Source organism: Raphanus sativus, unplaced genomic scaffold, assembly GCF_000801105.2.
Source record: "Raphanus sativus cultivar WK10039 unplaced genomic scaffold, ASM80110v3 Scaffold1888, whole genome shotgun sequence".
Taxonomy (NCBI): Eukaryota; Viridiplantae; Streptophyta; class Magnoliopsida; order Brassicales; family Brassicaceae; genus Raphanus; species Raphanus sativus.
Genome location: NW_026617197.1, coordinates 1 through 18,679, shown reverse-complemented (window position 1 = coordinate 18,679; position 18,679 = coordinate 1). Strand labels below are relative to the sequence as shown.

At 37.8% G+C, this 18,679-nt stretch overlaps 2 protein-coding genes, 1 long non-coding RNA gene and 1 pseudogene across 5 annotated transcripts; 2 read left to right on the top strand and 2 right to left on the bottom strand.

The window, feature by feature from the left end:
• Window positions 1-616: 616 nt before the first annotated feature.
• Window positions 617-3,340, bottom strand: LOC130504916 (uncharacterized). Of its 3 annotated transcripts, none has more exons than XR_008941484.1 (7): window positions 3,304-3,340; window positions 3,111-3,184; window positions 2,610-3,025; window positions 2,375-2,527; window positions 2,206-2,252; window positions 1,957-2,101; window positions 617-708 (listed from the first exon to the last, which is right to left on the bottom strand). It is a non-coding gene; the product is annotated as an uncharacterized LOC130504916 (long non-coding RNA). The 3 variants fall into 3 exon arrangements; XR_008941483.1 differs by having other exon boundaries at window positions 1,957-2,051; XR_008941482.1 differs by having other exon boundaries at window positions 1,957-2,252.
• A 638-nt stretch (window positions 3,341-3,978) lies between these two features.
• On the top strand, window positions 3,979-6,299 carry LOC130504915 (probable ADP-ribosylation factor GTPase-activating protein AGD13). The gene is made up of 9 exons (XM_056999535.1): window positions 3,979-4,053; window positions 4,269-4,346; window positions 4,581-4,662; window positions 4,825-4,900; window positions 4,990-5,153; window positions 5,234-5,384; window positions 5,457-5,579; window positions 5,674-5,769; window positions 5,847-6,299. Exons 2-9 carry the CDS (start codon window positions 4,307-4,309, stop codon window positions 6,126-6,128), a joined length of 1,014 nt encoding a protein of 337 aa, XP_056855515.1. The 5' UTR covers window positions 3,979-4,053; window positions 4,269-4,306; the 3' UTR covers window positions 6,129-6,299.
• A 2,971-nt stretch (window positions 6,300-9,270) lies between these two features.
• Window positions 9,271-11,286, bottom strand: LOC130504917 (polyubiquitin-like). Its single transcript, XM_056999536.1, has 2 exons — window positions 11,128-11,286; window positions 9,271-10,763 (listed from the first exon to the last, which is right to left on the bottom strand). The coding sequence occupies exon 2, from the start codon at window positions 10,761-10,763 to the stop codon at window positions 9,390-9,392; it is 1,374 nt and encodes a 457-aa protein (XP_056855516.1). The 5' UTR covers window positions 11,128-11,286; the 3' UTR covers window positions 9,271-9,389.
• Window positions 11,287-16,709: 5,423 nt separating this feature from the next.
• Window positions 16,710-17,853, top strand: LOC130494639 (secretory carrier-associated membrane protein 4-like; annotated as a pseudogene).
• The last annotated feature ends 826 nt before the right edge of the window (window positions 17,854-18,679 follow it).

Sequence of the window (18,679 nt, the reverse complement as noted above, 5' to 3'; positions counted from 1 at the left end):
GGTATAGAGTCTGGATTCCAGAAGAAGGAAAGTGTACTGACAGTCGAAATGTTGTTTTTGATGAGGAAAAGCTATTTAACAGACAGAAACAGAAGAGTGTCACAAAGCCAACAAAGACAAAGAAAGTGACGTTCAGTACAAACCTAATACGAGGACCATCTACACAGAAACCTAACGCAGACAGCACTGGTCAAGGTGGAGTATTGTCTACGGATGCAGAGGGTTCTAATCAAGGTGGAGAAAACTCAGATTCAGAAGAAAAAGAATCATCAGCGGAATCAGACTCGGACCAGGAAACAGAGACAAATGAAGAAACAAGTCTAGATGACTACATTCTAGCGAGAGACAGAGGAAGGCGCACCATACGACCACCGTCCCGATATGATGATGGTGAATCAGTGGTGGCCTATGCACTATCATGTGCAGAAAGTATTGAACTCTATGAGCCTAAATCAGTTGCTGAAGCTAAGCGAAGCAAAGATTGGAAGAAATGGAAACAAGCAATGGTAGAAGAAAAAGTCTCCTTAGATGAAAACGAGACTATGATACTTGTTCCCAGACCAGCCAAGCAGAGAGTAATAGGATGCAAATGGCTATACAAATACAAGGAAGGGATACCTGGTGTGGAAGATCCAAGGTACAAAGCCCGACTTGTAGCAAAAGGTTTCACGCAGATCGAAGGGGTAGACTACAATGAAATCTTCGCACCTGTGGTCAAACATGTGTCAATCAGAATTTTGCTATCAATTGTGGTAAACTACGATTTCGAGTTGGAGCAACTAGATGTTAAAACGGCATTTCTAAATGGCACGTTGGATGAAATTATCTACATGGAACAACCAGAGGAGTTCATAGCAAAAGGAGATGAAGGTAAAGTTTGCCTCCTAAAGAAATCACTATATGGTTTGAAACAGTCACCAAGACAGTGGAATCAGAAATTCAATGAGTTTATGAAATCTCAAGGCTTCCAGAGATGCACAAAAGATCAGTGTGTCTACACAAAGGGTTCAAACATTGAGGATATGATTTATCTACTAATATATGTTGACGACATGTTGGTAGCAGCGAAAGACATTAAGAAAATCAACATATTGAAAGCAAGTTTGAACAAAGAGTTTCAAATGAAGGATTTGGGACCAGCATCTAGGATACTTGGTATGGAAATCACTAGAGATAGAAAGATGGGAACTCTAAAGCTATCTCAAGAACGATATCTGAAACAAGTGCTTAAGACTTTTAACATGGAAGACAGCAGAGCCGTGATTACACCAAGCAACTCACAGTTCAAACTTAAAAGCCTAACTAAGGATGAACTGATAACTGAGAGACGCCTAATGGATACTGTTCCATATGCAAGCGCGGTAGGAATCCTCATGTATGCAATGATAGGTTCAAGACCAGACCTAGGGTTCGCTATCTGTGTAGTAAGTCGGTTCATGGCTAATCCAGGAAGGGATCACTGGTCTGCGGTTAAATGGATCCTAAGATACTTGAAGGGAGCAACTGGAGTGTGCCTACATTTCACTAAGTCAGAAACATTTGACATCGAAGGATTTTCAGACTCGGATTACTCTAGTGATCTAGATAAAAGAAGATCAGTGTCAGGGTATGTGTTTCGAGTTGGTGGGAATACAGTGAGTTGGAGATCATGCCTACAACAGGTAGTGGCTCTATCTACTACGGAAGCCGAATACATGGCACTGGCAGAAGCTACTAAGGAAGGACTATGGCTGACAGACATATGCGAAGAATTGGGGTTTAAGCTAAACAATTTCAAGCTAAACTGTGATTCACAAAGCGCAATCTATCTAGCCAAAAGCAGTGCACATCATGACAGGACAAAACACATCGACAGGAAATATCATTTTATCAGGGATATAATTGAGGCAGGTTCGATGAAGGTCCTAAAAGTGCATACTACAAAGAATCCAGCTGATATGCTTACGAAGAGTTTACCTGGTAACAGTTTTGAGAAGTGCCTGGCACTTCTGAACGTCTCAGCATAAGTCAGCAAAGGAAGTCCAGAGATTGATCTTGGTCGATTTGATAATCTCACAATGGACATGAAACAGATATTGAGGTGTATCAGTATCGGTAATTACTACAAAGAAATCGACAGATTTACACAGCATTAGATGGTAAAATCTGATGATGAGTTCTGAAGAAGTTTGAGAATGGTTGAAATTCTAAGGAAAATCACAGTACCTAAAACTGAAATTCTACCGTCTTGAAGTCTGGATTCTCTGAAACTACTGCAGATGTGAAAGAGAAAAGTATCAGACAATAGAAGAAGAATATGATATACTGATGAATGGGAAGCAGAAACTGAAAGGGGCAGAGCAAGTTTGTCTACAGAGGTTTTGGAAAGTGATACCTGAATCAGTGAGAGTTACAGTGTTGAGGTTAAGTGAGAGAGTCAAGGTACTACGTGTCGTCAGTGGTCAAACTGAGAGGCACATGGGTCTGGGTTCGATCATCAAAATTGGAACTACTAAGGGCAGAAGAATAGTCGACGATTCTTCAAATTCTGGAATGAGTTCAAGAATGATGAGATTGAATGCAGAGAACGGAAAATCATGACTCAAGAATAAAGATTATCAGAAACTTACAGAGGATCAATCAGAAATCGTGGCTAAACGGAAACGGTTGAGCAGTTCGCAAGGTAGAGTTGTGAGCGATAGGAAAGATGAAAATCATGATCTGTCATCGGTAAAGCTGACAGAGGAGATGATGTCGTAAGATTAGCGGAAGCATCGTGAAGCCCAGATCGGTTAAAACTCGAAGAGGTTTGGAGACTGAGTGAGATCAGGAGGCGATGAAACCGGAGCTGAGCTGAATCGAAGACAAAGGTGGAGATTGAAGGGTTTGGTTGTCTCAATTCAGACAAAGAGGGCCAAGACTCTATTGGGTCCAAAACAAGTGGGCTGCATTCAAGAGTTAAAGCCCATACGACTTCAACAATTAAGTCTTGGGTCAAGTCTTCTACGAAGCCCATGACAGCAGCTCCATTGCCCTTTAAATACACCTGAAACGTAGAGTGGAAGGTTAGGGTTTTACGGCAAAGAAGTAAGCAATATCAACAACAAGCAGGAGAGTTGCGGTGAAGATACTCAAGTGCTGATCAGGTTGTGTTGCAAGGAGATTACAGTGTTTTCTAGCGTTGGTGAAATCTCTTCTCTGGTTCCTGTTGAGAAGAGGAGATTAGACGTTAGATCTAGGGTTACAATACAAGCCATCATATTGTAAACTCTTGTTTCATTGACACTAGTGAATCTTGAGAGCACTGTCTCTCCCCAGACGTACCGATAAGGGAACTGGGTAACCAAATTGTCTTGTGTCTTTACATACAAAACAAACAAACGTATCAAGGTTACAAATTGATCGAGGTTAACTTAGGATATAAGTTGGGACAGAGGTTAAGTCACAAAGAAATACCTCACATGTCATAAGGATTTCATTGGGGGTTGATTTAAAGAAGAGTTGGTACTTATATTTTTGAATCCCTAAGCTATGTAATGGCTATTGCAAATCTCTTCAGCTCTTAAAGTGTTTGCTCCCTTTTTGTTTGTTTTTTTTTGTACCCTGTTTTTCTAATACAAGCGAGAAGAACTTTAACGTTTCGAGGTTCTGATGAATCAAAGAGATGAAGAATTATTACATCTTTTATATAAAGAATGTACTGTACCTGGATACGGAGTCTAGTTTCAAAAGACGAACCATGACTTGTATACTTTTAACCTGAGTTTACACTTCACAGTGATAAAATACATTACATCTATAGTAAGTTTACACTTCACAGTGGATAAGTTTTGTATAATGAAAGAAAAAGAAAACCTGATTTCACGACGTAGTTGTCATCACACTTTGAATTAAATGGAGACCATAAAGTCGCCGACTTTGGTGGGAATGATTATATTTTCTTAAATTAAATCTGCTCTAGTTTCTTCATTTTTTAAAAAGGGAGAATTTTTTTTATAATAAAAACAAAAGTCAGCGACTCAGAGAGCACGTATTCTTCGTCATTTCTCAACCTCTCCTCCCTTTCCCAATATTGTAAGAACACCAAGATCTCTCTTATCTCTCTATTACAATTCCTGTATGTCTGTTTTTGTTTCATGTTATATCACTGTCCTTCAGCAATGTTACAGAAATGTCACGTCTAATCATTAATTAGCTTAATTACCTAAAGAACATTGGAACTTTGTGTGTATGCTCATTTTTACAAATATGCGTGTGATGGGTCATATCTTTGGTTTGCTCAAATGTAGGATCTTTGTGTTGATGGTTGCTGTTTCTTAGAAGACCAATGAGTAATTATGCAGCCGGACTTGATAACTCTGGCTCAGGTATGAACAATATTGATTTGTAGGATTAAGAAATTCTATAGATTTAGAGAAAATTCCTGATTTATATTTTCTATGACATCATTTTTGTGATTTTCATTATTGTGATGAAATTCTATAGATGTAGAGCAATCTTTTGATTTTTCATGTTCTGTAGTTATGAAAATGGCTGCATAATTAAAAAAAAAAATATAATATCTAGGTTTATGATGATGATAATGGTTGCGTGTTTAACAGGTAAAAGGAGAATAAGAGATCTTTTGAAACAACCTGATAACCGAGTCTGCGCTGATTGTTCCGCTCCTGATCCCAAATGGGCGTAAGTTCATCACTGCACATTAGATATAAAATCTTTGAGATTCTCACAATTTTCTTATTTATTACCAAAAGCTAATAACGCATGAGCTTGTGTCTTTAGTTATGCTGCATATTTATGTGTTTATCTCTTTTGTTTAACTAGCTTTTGTGGCTTCTTTCTCAGATCATCAAATATCGGAGTCTTCATTTGCTTAAAATGTTGCGGTGTGCACAGAAGCCTCGGCACTCATATCTCAAAGGTGTTATAGCTTTTATTACTACTCACACTATATGATCTCTCATCTCTTCTTTGCTGTGTACTCATATATAGATAGTTTGGTTTATCTAGGTCTTGTCTGTGACACTTGATGAATGGTCTGATGAGGAAGTCGACTCCATGATTGAGATTGGAGGAAATGCTTCTGCAAATTCTATTTACGAAGCTTTTGTACCCGAAGGAAGCTCTAAGCCTGGACCTGATGTTAGTCATGACCAGCGTATGATATTCATCAGGTAGCAAATCTACAAGTGTGACAGGACAAATTCAATAGTTGTTTCTGATTTGTTACTCAAAATCTTGAATATCGGTTTAGGGCTAAGTATGAACACCAAGAGTTCCTGAAACCAAGCTTGCGGATTACGTCAGGGAAAGCTTGCTCAACAAAGAAACCATCATTTGTCAAATCAAGTCTTTCTACAAAATTCATGGATAGTTTTCGCGCAAATTCATCATCAAAGAAGATGGTAAAACTTCTAACTTGCAATTTTTATTCAACAGTTTCTTCTTGTTAAACTGAGATTTATAAGTTTTGACAGTTTGAGGAAGGAATGGTAGAGTTTATTGGATTGTTGAAGGTGACTGTCAAGAAAGGTACTAACTTAGCAATCAGAGATATGATGTCAAGTGATCCATATGTTGTCTTGAATCTTGGGAAGCAAGTAAGTTTATCTCTTAGTTACACTTTATTGACATGCCGATATGCACCCTTTGTGGATCCGAAAGTTATGTTTTTTTTTTTTTTGGCTGTTTCAGAAGCTTCAGACAACAGTTGTGAATAGTAATTTGAACCCAATATGGAACCAAGAACTCATGCTTTCTGTTCCTGAGAGCTATGGTCCAGTGAAGTTGGTAAAGCCTATCCTAAAAAAAAAATAGATAGAGGTTTATACTCTGCATGCATCTTATGGGTTTGTCTGTGATTGCAGCAAGTGTATGATTATGACACATTCTCTGCTGATGATATAATGGGAGAAGCTGAACTTGATATCCAACCTCTGATAACATCTGCAATGGCTTTTGGGGATCCTGAGATGTTTGGGGATATGCAAATAGGAAAATGGCTGAAGTCGCATGATAACCCGCTTATAGATGACAGCATCATTAACATCGTTGGTGGGAAAGTGAAACAAGAGGTTCAGATCAAGCTTCAGAATGTAGAGTGTGGAGAATTAGAGCTAGAAATGGAATGGTTGCCACTGGAACAATAATAGTATCAGCAGGTCCATTATGTATTAAATTACAATTTGCGTACTCTTTTGTTGAAACATTTTTGGATCTTTCCACAGGACTCTTTTTTTGTTATATTTGTTTCCGATGGTTATATATCTTCAGAGTACACATTGTATCTATACTATTAAAGTACAAGCACATTTGGATTTTTACTCTATTTACCCCTATTAAAGAGGCTTTCTTTTGTATTCATTAATGACATTTTAGACATTCTGCATTGGTTTCTTTTTTAATTGTTTTTGGTTTGTCATTAACCACCGGTTTCCTAATTCAATTTTGGTATGTGATTATTCTGTGTTTGATACTGCATCATTTTAATATTTTTCCAACCGGACATGTTTGAAACTGCATCATTTTTTCTCAAACTATTTAATAGTTTGGTTTTAAACCGCTTTTCTTAAATATAATCCCAACTATCTAACAAAAATTATTTATAAAAAAGAAAAATTGTTTATTGGTTCAACCAGTGGTTCAACCGGTAACCGGATTTCGATTTTAGTAGTTTTTATTGGATTTTTAAATTTTGTTTTTTTTTTTCAAACCCGAACTGAATTTATCTTTGATCAACCGGTAATCCGTTCAACCGCAGGTCTCAGTCGAATTTTAAAACACCGATCAAAACTATAAAACTGTTATATTGATTTATATTTAAAATATCTAATTCAAAATTAATAATCTAAAAATACATGTATAATATAGTTTTACCGAACATAAATCTAGATATAAAATACATATATGAGACGGATTATATAAATACATATACAAGACGTATTATATAAATGTGATTATATAAAATTTTCACCAAACATAAACCCGCGCTTTGAAAGCGCGGGTCAAAATCTAGTTTATACTATTAAAGCAGGATCCTATTGGTCTTTTTACTAAAAATACTTTTTTTTTACTAACATTGCATATTTCATTAATGACAATCAAGTAATATTAATAACACATCTATATTGGATTATTTTTTTGGATCCAGTCCACTGCCTACATCATTTCTCTTGGGCCATTTGGGCCAATTAAGAAATCAGATCCAATTTTTTTTTTTCCAAGTTCAAATAATTTATTTTCAACCATTCTTAATATTTTGTGTAGTAAACAAAAATTAATCACTTAATTATTATGTTTTTTATTTTTTAATATAATTTAAGCATTCATAAAAAAAATTGAATTTTTCATTGAGAAGTATAAATCTTTATTAAAAGTATTTAATTAAAAATATTAACCCCATAATAAAATTAATTTATCAATGTTATACCAACTTAATTCATTAAAAAATAAAGTTTAATTTTCTAAACATAAATACTTATTAGACCTTGACGTTCGGGTATGGATCGGCTCTTTCGGGTTTTTCGGGTTTTGAAATTAAACCCCATTCGGGTATTATAAATTTCCGGGTCGGGTTCGAGTCTGGTTTTTCCGGGTCCGGGTGGGTTCGGTTCTCATGCATAAGAACCTGAAAAATAATCAAATAACCAAAGTATCTAAAACGAGTTCGGTTATTTATACTCAAAGTAACCAAAATATCTGATTAGGTTCAAATTTTGTATCCAAATTTCTCAAAAGTAACCAAAAGTAACCAAAAATATCTATTCTATACAGTATTTTGGGTAAACTTTTATCTAGACTATCATATTTTATCCAAAAATACTCAAAAGTACCAAAAATAACTCATATAGTTAACTTTTAATATTAAGTTAAAATATTAAAATAATTATAAATATAATTATAACATATATTTTTAGATATATATTCATATTTCGGATATCTTCGGGTACTCATTCGGTTCTCGCTTCGGGTCGGGTTCGGGACCGGTTCTTCGGATATAGCAATTTAGAACTCATTCAGATATTTACCCCGGATCTGATCGGATTCGAGACCCTGATTTTCGGGTTGGTTTCAGATTGGTTCTTTGGGTCCGAATATTGTGCTCAGACTTATACTCTTTTAAAATGAAACACGATAAAAAAGATAAAAAAACTTAAGTCTTTTATAGAAAAAAATAAATATATGAAAATACGTTTACTAAATATTTGTCAATTTAAAAAAATAAGGGAAAATAAATCTGCGCTTTCAAAGTGCGGATCAAAATCTAGTTATATATTTAGTTATATATTGTTTTTGATGGATGAAATTCTAAGAAAGCCTTCACCCTTTTGGCCTAGTTTCGTACTTTTATGTTTGGTAACCAAATGGACACAAGAGACCATCTGTTTTAAGTCTCAGATTTTCCATTACAACAACTCTTCTCATTACCAGAGAAAGCTTAATCTACAAGAATCATCTTCCTGTTAAGCAACTCAAGCATTAGACATCTAGGTGTGTAACAACAACTTGAAAACTACACTACCAGACCATAAAAAAGGCACAATGAGATTTGAAGCTAATTTCAAAAACACATGAATGTAAGCAAAAGATGTAACAGAGAATAAATTTCCAAACATAACGATCTGTTGCTAACAAAGGCATAATGAGACTTGAACCTAATTTCCAAGAAAACATGACCAAAGAAAATGAAGCTTCACTCGTCTACTGGAACAGTTTTAGATTTGCTATAAACCTTCTTTTCAGTTTCAATCCGTGGACTGCAAGAGATAAAACAATAAGAACCACTAGGGACAAGTTGAGCGACTACACTATCAACAACATGTTTGAGAAACCAGACTATTAACCACCTGAGAAATAAAACTATCACCCCCTGTTTGAGAAACCACAACATTAACCTTAAGGCATTCGGCTTTAAGCTAGTTTCAATGTAAAAAAAGACAATAACAAAGACAATAACCTAACTAAACCAAGATCCCTGTCGTTGGTCTTTGCACCAAGGAGTTTCCTCAAGCATGCTCGAGCAGGGCGAGAAAACCCTAAACAACTTCCACACGTCTCAAATATGTTCAAGCTACAGCCCCATTCAGTAGTAAGATTTCAGAAGTACTAAGCTAAGCAACTACTGAAACTTCACTCTCGTCACCTGATAATACTAAACCGAACCGTACTCCACCAACTAGCAAACGGCAAAGCATTTATAAGCTCAAGAAAAGCACAAGTAGAGAGACAAGGACCTATTACATTTCACAATAGAGAAGATCGATTTTGGCTTATAAAATAAAGAGAAACAAGAACGCAAAGAGTTCATCAATTATTCATCAGGGGCTTTATAAGACCCCAAAACACAAACCACAAGAAGTTTTTAAAAGAAAACAAGACACTGACTTTTAACCCGACACAGGAAGAGAGTTTTAGATACCACCACGGAGACGGAGGACCAAGTGAAGGGTCGACTCCTTCTGGATGTTGTAGTCTGCTAAGGTGCGACCATCCTCGAGCTGCTTTCCAGCGAAGATGAGACGCTGCTGATCCGGAGGGATGCCTTCCTTGTCCTGAATCTTGGCCTTCACGTTGTCAATGGTGTCAGAGCTCTCCACCTCAAGTGTGATGGTCTTACCGGTCAAGGTCTTCACAAAAATCTGCATACCACCACGAAGCCTTAGCACCAAGTGAAGTGTTGACTCCTTCTGGATGTTGTAGTCAGCCAAGGTGCGACCATCCTCAAGCTGCTTTCCAGCGAAGATGAGACGCTGCTGGTCCGGAGGGATGCCTTCCTTGTCCTGGATCTTGGCCTTCACGTTGTCAATGGTGTCAGAGCTCTCCACCTCAAGTGTGATAGTCTTCCCGGTAAGAGTCTTCACGAAGATCTGCATGCCACCACGGAGACGCAACACCAAGTGAAGGGTTGACTCCTTCTGGATGTTGTAATCAGCCAAGGTCCTGCCATCTTCCAATTGCTTTCCGGCAAAGATGAGCCTCTGCTGGTCCGGAGGAATACCCTCTTTGTCTTGAATTTTGGCCTTCACGTTGTCTATGGTGTCGGAACTCTCCACCTCTAGAGTGATGGTCTTCCCGGTCAAAGTCTTCACGAAGATCTGCATGCCTCCACGTAGACGCAAGACCAAGTGTAGAGTTGACTCCTTCTGGATGTTGTAATCCGCAAGAGTACGTCCATCCTCCAACTGCTTGCCGGCAAAGATCAACCTCTGCTGGTCCGGTGGGATACCCTCTTTGTCCTGGATCTTGGCTTTAACGTTGTCAATAGTGTCGGAGCTCTCCACCTCCAAAGTGATAGTCTTTCCGGTCAAAGTCTTGACAAAAATCTGCATACCACCACGAAGCCTGAGGACGAGATGCAAAGTTGACTCCTTCTGAATGTTGTAGTCAGCAAGAGTCCTTCCATCCTCGAGCTGCTTGCCGGCAAAGATCAACCTCTGCTGGTCCGGTGGGATACCCTCCTTATCCTGGATCTTAGCCTTAACGTTGTCAATAGTGTCGGAGCTCTCCACCTCCAAAGTGATAGTCTTTCCGGTCAATGTCTTGACAAAGATCTGCATACCACCACGTAGACGCAACACCAAGTGAAGGGTAGACTCCTTCTGGATGTTGTAGTCTGCTAGAGTCCTTCCATCCTCAAGCTGCTTCCCGGCAAAGATAAGCCTCTGCTGATCCGGAGGGATGCCTTCCTTATCCTGGATCTTGGCCTTAACGTTGTCGATGGTGTCGGAGCTTTCCACCTCGAGGGTGATGGTCTTTCCTGTGAGAGTTTTCACGAATATCTGCATCTGAAAATTCACAAAATTCGATATCAATTAACCAGAAACACAGATCAATCTCGAAAACAATCACTAATCACAACTTTCAAATCTCCGGTCACGAAAAAAACGACAGATCCAAGGATAACAACAACGCAGATGATCGAATTATACAATCGAATCAAATCATCTGGATCTAGAAGATAATCACAGATCGAAGCTTAACGACAGAGATCAAATCGTTAAAACGCTAATTAGATCCTACGAATAAACTAACCCTAGATCGACAAAGGAAGCAACGCAGATGAACGAACAAGACGAACTCTATCGAAGGAATCAAATTCAAAGAACAGAGAACAACTCGCGATCTAAAGAGAAGATCGAGAAGCCTCACCTTGATTGAAACTTGCGATTGAGAGAGAATTTGAGAAGATTGAGAGAGAATTTGATTTATCGAATTTCGGAAACTGATTTGTGAAGGAGTTGAGGTCGCAAGGGTTTGATTTATACGCAAGGATGAGGCCGACTAGGTCATGAGAGAGGTAAGGCGGTCAAGTAGTAACTAATAAGATGTTGACACGTGTATCTTGCCTTAATTTTAGGGAAAAGGAAAGGTATTTGTGCTTTGAGTTGATAACTACGAGCCGTGTACCGGCTAACAACCTATATTTTAACGCCGTTTCTTTCTGAGTCGTTAATAACCACAACTTTTAACGGTTGTAGCCCATGTTCTAAAACGCGGGCGCCTAGCCGATTACTCGGCCGCCTAGGCGCTCGGCGCAAGGGTCCCGCAGCGAATAAGGCCAAATCGGCTTACTTATTCGGACCCAAATAAATCGGCCGGTTAATGTGATTAATCGGTACTGTACCGATTTTTAACCGTTTTTTAACCGATTAATTAATAAGCTTAAATTTTAACTTCTTGTCAAGTTTTGGGCTCTTAAGAAAGCCCAACTCGTATTATTTTTCCCACAGCGAGAGTCTATTTATAGATCATCGAAGCAACACTTTTGTTTCAGTTAGTCGATGTGGGACATTAGCTCTTTTAGTTTTTTTGTGCTTTTTACTCACTGTGAACAAAATTGGTTTTTTTGATTGGCTGTTCAAAAAACATAAAGCGTGGTTTTCTTTGCCTCATTAGACGTTGACAATATATGCTGGTTCATTTCTTACCAATAAAACAAATATATTTCTAATAAATCTAAGACGTGTGGTTTTGTTTGTGTATCTAGGAAATTAGTTTAGTTTGTGCGCTGATACAACATATTAAAAAATATATTTCTAGGAAATTAGTTTAGTTTGTGAATTTGATTATTCGTAACTAGATAATATATCACTAATTTTCGCAATGGTTTTCTTGTTAAAATTAAATATCTGTATAGTTTTTAATATATAGTTTTCATATATAGTTTTTAATAATAACATATACACAAATTATCACACTAAAATATAATTTTACATTATATATTTAATTTTAGTTATAAATAAAATAAAATAATAATAAAAATTAATCCCCGAGTACTCCCTGATTTATCTCCGATTTTTTGATAAATCGCTAGGCGTCTATAGACCGCCCGACTCACGCCTAGCGCGTTTCCGAACATGTAGCGAATGCCGAACGTTATGATTTTAACGATCGTTACGGAAAATGGTATTATTCTTTTCTTTTAATCAATGGTGGAGCGGAAAATGTCAATAATTGAACCTTGGGTGGGTCGACGCCTATCTCGTCTTTTCTAGATAATATATTCATACTTTATTTTTTCTTTTAGGCAAGTTGGCTTTTATTGAATTTACATTTTTTCTCGGAAAATAAAGTAATGTTTTATTTTTTGTTTTTTAGTATGTATTGGATATTTTCATTATTTGCTTCGGATAATGTTTTTTTTTCTGTATCAAGTTGGTGAGAGCGATGGATCTGTAAATTTGTTTAATATCAACTGTGCGGGCTTTTTTATTTCTATACTAAAATATTTTAGTTTATATAACAATTTTTTAATAATTTAATGTAGTTTAGTGTTATATATTATATAACTCTATATTCCTATATTTATTGGCTTATATATTATTACTATAGTTTTTAATTTTTGTAACAAGATTTATTTTGAAAACATTATTGTGTAACAAATATTACTTTAAGTAATTCTTTTGGGAAAATTTGAAAGAATGCACTTATAAAAGATTTTAATTTAAAAACTACACTATCATTTAAGGTTTTTGAAAAAAATTACACTTTCTTATATATGAAATTACTAAGGTATTCCCTCTAAATATTAATATTATTGTCATTTTTATTATCGTAATTTATTTAATATTTAAATTAACAATTTCAACAATAATAAGATATGAATTTTTTAAAAAATTATTTATAATATCTATACAACATCTTAAATTTCGAACATTTTGGAAGAAAAAATCAAATGACATGTCTTCTTTCCGTGTTCTTTTTTTTCTACGTCTGTTTTTGCAACTATTTTTTCTCTAGTTTGATAATTATTTTTTCTATACTTAACTGTATTTTGATGTTTTTGTGTTCTAAAATTTTGTCTTCGGATTTGGTAATTGTTTTAGTAATACGTACTCGTAAGAAAATATAAATTCCAAAAAGAACACTGTAAATTCGAAACTGTAATACAAGCTTTTCATCTTTTGTATCAATACCTGATAATGTTTGAATCTCATTATTACAGACAAATAGACCAACAAAATATCATTCAAGACAGATGGCTCTCAGAACAACCTCTTATGGGAGAGGTTCCGGCAGATCTTTCAAAAGAATACGAAAGCATAACAGCTAGAGAGTTGTGGCTAGATGGTGGAGGGTGAGATCTCACAAGAATTTTCCCATTCAATACATGAGGAGAAGCGGCTTGAGCTTGTGGCAGTGGTTGTGGATACTGTAACGGGAATGAAAGACCGGTTAGCGTGGGGAAAAGCTCCAAATGGTCAGTTTACATCTAAGACTGCGTATGAGCTGATAACTGGAGATGATACTCCAAGACAGCAGTGGAAAACTTATTTAAAAGAGTGTGGAGTGTCGTAGCACCAGAAAGAGTCAAAGTGTTTCTTTGGCTTGTTGGGAATCAAGCAATCATGACAAATACGAAGAGATATAGACGACACCTAAATGGAACTGATGTGTGCCAAGTATGTAAAAGAGGGGTTGAGACGATTTTACATGTTCTGAGAGACTGCCCTACAATGGAGGGAATCTGGAATAGATTCGTCACAAGTAAGAAGAGACCAGCCTTTTTCTCGATGCCATTGCTTAAATGGCTATACCGGAACCTATGTGACAATGAGGTACAGAGTGGGATCTCTTGGGCCACAACGTTTGCCTTGGTTGTATGGTGGAGATGGAAGTGGAGAGGATAGAGAAGATAACATTAGAATCCTAACAGTTAAGACCAAATTTATTGTAGGGTTCTTAGGGTGAAGTTCTTATCTCGATATAAAAACCGTCTCTCTAACTTTAACTAACAAAAATTAATAAATGTCTCTTAAATATATTACTTAAGAACTCCACTCTAAAAACCATGAAATAAATATGTCCTTATCGGACCAACCATATTTTATCAAAGAAGGAAAATATGTGACTAGTTTTTATTTTTCATGCGTCGATCTTTGAGAACCCAAAAAAATAGATATTACCAAATTACAGGCATAAAAGTTACATCGTGTTGAGAGGTAGAGAGAGAAAGCAGATCCAATAGAGAGAGAAAGTTAGAAAGAGAAAGCAGATCTACTTTTCTCTCCGGCGTACGGCCGCCGCGTGAGCGTGCGTGCCGTCGCCGGAGATACTTTCCTTCCGTCTTGTTTCCGTTTTCCTATTTCTCCGTCGTCCCCTCTCCGAGATCGCCTTGTCTGAGCTCTGGTCTGGGACCTCCTATCGTCGGGTTTCTCGGGGAGCAAACCGTTGTCTTCGGGAGTGTCTGAGTCTTGGAGTAAGGACGCGGTCGTGTGGAGAGTATGGCGTGGGGAAATTAGCCGTCAGTTTCAATAACGTTCCCGGGAGGCGGAGGCTTACATAGATCCGCCGTCGCCGGCTCTTGCATCCGGGTGGAGGAAGCTTCTTCAGCTTCTCTGTCTTCGGCGTTTGCTTCCGGGGGGTGAAGGCTCGTTTAGCTTTGCGTCGCCGGCTCAAGTTTTCTCGCTTTCGTTTTGAATAAAGTTAGTGGTCCGAGTATGGATCGGTTCTGTTTCTGTCCTTTGGTGTTCTGTTTTGCGGCTTTGGTCTCTGGAATTAGCTCTCGATGAGATCGAAGAGGCTATTCTTAGTAGAGACAAAGCGTTGAAGTAAAGAGGGGTTTGTCGGTGGATCGTCTGTCTAGGATTTCAAGCTTCGATTAGACCTTGAGGATGACGGAGATCTCAAACGTGATGACAGTACGGTGACAAACAGTGATGGGTTCGATGGAGGCTCCTGGGTCTGAGCTCCGAGGGAACGAGTGTGCCGGTGGTGATAGCGCGGCGGCGTCTAGTGGTGGTGACGGTGACGGTCAAGTGGAGGCAATAGCAACGCGTAGTAACGCGTGTTGAGCTGACGGAGAGGGTTCTCCCATGTGGCTAGCCTCCTGGACGCGTGGTCCGACCAGTGTCCGATGTATTTGGGTTGGGCCGTTGGGCCGTTTGTTTCTTGTGTTTTGGTCCGTTGGACTTTTGGGCTTTGTCCCTTGTTTGTAGTTCTTGGGCTTCGGCCTTTTTCAATATAATCTTTGACGGAAAAAAAAGTTACATCGTGTTTAGTAGTCACGTATAAAAGAACCGGTTCGGTTTAGGTTGTTATAGTAAGAATTTAGGACTGGTTCGATTGCAAAATAAACACTCAAAATTAAAATATAACCGTTAGAAGAAACGCGTGTTATCGAAGCACTTCTTTCTTTCCCCAAGAATGTTCTCGATCGAAGCAGACTCTACCACCCACTCGGAGACGCGTTTTTTTTTTGGTATTGGCTCTCTCCTCTTCTTTTTTCTTTGAATAGTCTTTATCAATCGTCGTCTCGAAAGTCCTTCACGTCCTCAGATTGTAAGTGTTTCAATCGCTGTAAATCGTAAATCGGTATCAAGATTTCTAAGTTGCCCCGTGAGATTTTTGATTTGCGAATTGGTTTCAAGGACTTCAAATCGGTTTATTTATTGTATTGATCTTGATCGGAGGTTTCTTTTTTTCTCGTTAGATTGAAAACAATCCGACTGGTTTTAGTTTCTCGCTCGTCGTCGTCTTAGTTTGTTTTAGGGTTTCCAGTTGTTCATCATATCTTGGTTACGTTTTTGGCTAGAGTTAAAGTTGTTTACTTCATTTACACTTTCCTTGTGCGGCGGATCCGAATGGAAAAATGAATCGTCATCACGATCCCAATCCCTCGGATGAAGAAGAAGACGAAATCGTCAATCCCTTCTCGGTAACTTTCTCTCTATCTCCTTTCTATTTCTAGATGAGCTTTGCCTTCAGATTCACGATCGACGTGCTGGTTATATAGATTTGAATTTCATTTTTTCGTTCGCAACGGAATCTTAGATCTCGAAACTGTAATCAAATTTCTCTGTTGAAGTTTCTCTCTCGGAGGCTCTCTGAGTATGTTTGTGGTGTTGATATGTATACAGAAAGGAGGTGGTGGCGCTGGAAGGCATGTGGCGGCATCTAGGCCATTTAACGTTGATGCTACCGTCGATATTCTGGATATTCCTCACTTTCATTGCTCTTAATGTGTGAATTGGGTGCAAGACTCTTCAAAGAAACACAGAGGGCTTTCTGATTGGGAATCTGAGCTTAAGAAGAGAGAAATGGTTAGTATCACTCATTTATCAAACAAAAACAGTTACAATAGAAAGCTTTTTAAGGAAATAGATGAACATCTAAGAGTTGGTTCCTAACATAACGTTAGTTTGACTCAGTCTAGTAAACACCTGCTATAAATAGTTTCTTGGCTTTTTTTCCATGAAACTCTTTAATCCTTCTTGACTTTCACTCATGATATTAAAAGAAGAGAAGATGCGGTTGCTAAATGTAACTAAGTCAACAGGAGTTTGACTTTATGATGACCCACTCTACTTTTTTCATTTATTTTTGAATATTGTGTGATGATTCCACAACATTGAATTGTGTCCACAGCTGGCGTGAAGACAAGCGATAAAAACTGGCCACCGTTTTTCCCTATTATACACCACGACATTGCTAATGAGATACCAGTTCATGCACAGAAACTGCAATATCTGGCGTTTGCTAGTTAGTTGGGTATGTTTCATTTGTTTAGGAACTGCGTAAAGTCTGCAGCAGTGAACTGATATTGGCTTGTTACTGTTTGAGTTTGATTTTTTTCAGGTATAGTTTTGTGTCTCGTATTCAATGTCATTGCAGTGATAGTCTGCTGGATTAAAGGCGGAGGTGGGCTCTTTTATTATAACAGATTTACCTTACGAAGGGAACTAGAGTATGAAGTTGTGTGATTGGAATGCTGGTTGTAAAATCCTAATAGCAGGTCTCAAAATCTTTTTTCTTGCCACGATCTATGCGCTGCTTGGATGTCCAATTACATATCTATTATGGTATAGGCCTCTCTACCGAGCTATGAGGTGATGCCTTGCTTATCAGACCCTAGACTGGATCATATTGGCACTTGTGCATATAACTGAATTGTTTTACGATCATCTTTCAGGACTGACAGCGCTCTGAAGTTTGGTTGGTTTTTCTTCTTCTACCTGGTAAGTCTACTGAGAAGAACTCACATTTCACACTGGATCTTCAGTTTATGCATGTATACTTTTTATTTTCTGTGTAATTCAACTTTGCTCTTAACAGATTCACATTGGCTTCTGCATATTTGCCGCCATTGCTCCTCCCATCTTTTTCCGCGGCTCTTCATTAACGTAAGTCTTCTTCTAATCGTTGCTCCTTTTGTCTTTCTCGTTCTCGAGCTTTGCAATGCTTCATGCAAGGGCTTCACTTAGGAAGTTTTAAGTTGTGTTGATTGATTTGAAATACCAAGCTGTAACTAGGAAGAGAGCTAGAAAAGCTAAGAATCTTAGTTAAGTGTTTCGTTTTGAGATTTTATTCAGGTTTTCGTTTTGAGATACTTTGTTACATGTCTTGGGGGATTTTCAAATCAAACATTGTTTTCTTTTTTTTTTTTGGTTTGTTTTGATGTTTTTGTTTTTCACTTGAAACCCCAAAAAGATCAATAGGTACAGACATTAATCTAATAGTGTTGTGCCAGATTCTTATTTGGGAACATTGTCCCGTTTCTGCCTCTATAAGACCATCCCCCTAGTAAGATTGGTAGTGCATGTGATAAGGAAAGATGTTAGGGGATGATGGAAAATAAGACCCACACGGCTCTCTATGGTCTTTAAAGACTTTACTTACCCACAGCTTGACTCAAAAATCTGTTTTCAGATGTTAGAAGGGAGACCCTACGGTTTGAGAAAGTCTTAAAGACAATAAGACTACAAACTGAAAACAGATTCTTGATTGGGAACATTGTCCCGTTGCTGCCTCTATAAGACCATCCCCTAGTAAGATTGGTAGTGCAGGAAAGATGTTAGGGGATGGCAAATAAGACCCACACGGCTCTTTGGTCTTTTAAATATAAAAAGACTTTACTTACCCACGGCTTTGACTCAAAAATCTGTTTTCAGATGTTAGTATGGAGACCCTACGGTTTGAGAAAGTCTTAAAGACAATAAGACTACAAACTGAAAACAGATTCTTGATTGGGAACATTGTCCCGTTGCTGCCTCTTATAAGACCATCCCTAGTAAGATGGTAGTGCAGGAAAGATGTTAGGGATGGCAAATAGACCCACACGGCTCTATGGTCTTTAAATATAAAGACTTTACTTACCACGGCTTGACTCAAATATGTTTTCAGATGTTAGTATGGAGACCCTACGGTTTGAGAAAGTTTTAAAGACAATAAGACTACAAACTGAAAACAGATTCTTGATTGG

Bases quoted from the DNA above. Each gene is read 5' to 3' on its own strand.
- LOC130504915 (XM_056999535.1), top strand. From the start codon at position 4,307: ATGAGTAATTATGCAGCCGGACTTGATAACTCTGGCTCAG. The intron at 4,347-4,580 runs GTATGAACAATA...CGTGTTTAACAG, and splicing joins ACTTGATAACTCTGGCTCAG to GTAAAAGGAGAATAAGAGAT. The intron at 4,901-4,989 runs GTGTTATAGCTT...TGGTTTATCTAG, and splicing joins TCGGCACTCATATCTCAAAG to GTCTTGTCTGTGACACTTGA.
- LOC130504917 (XM_056999536.1), bottom strand. From the start codon at position 10,763: ATGCAGATATTCGTGAAAACTCTCACAGGAAAGACCATCACCCTCGAG.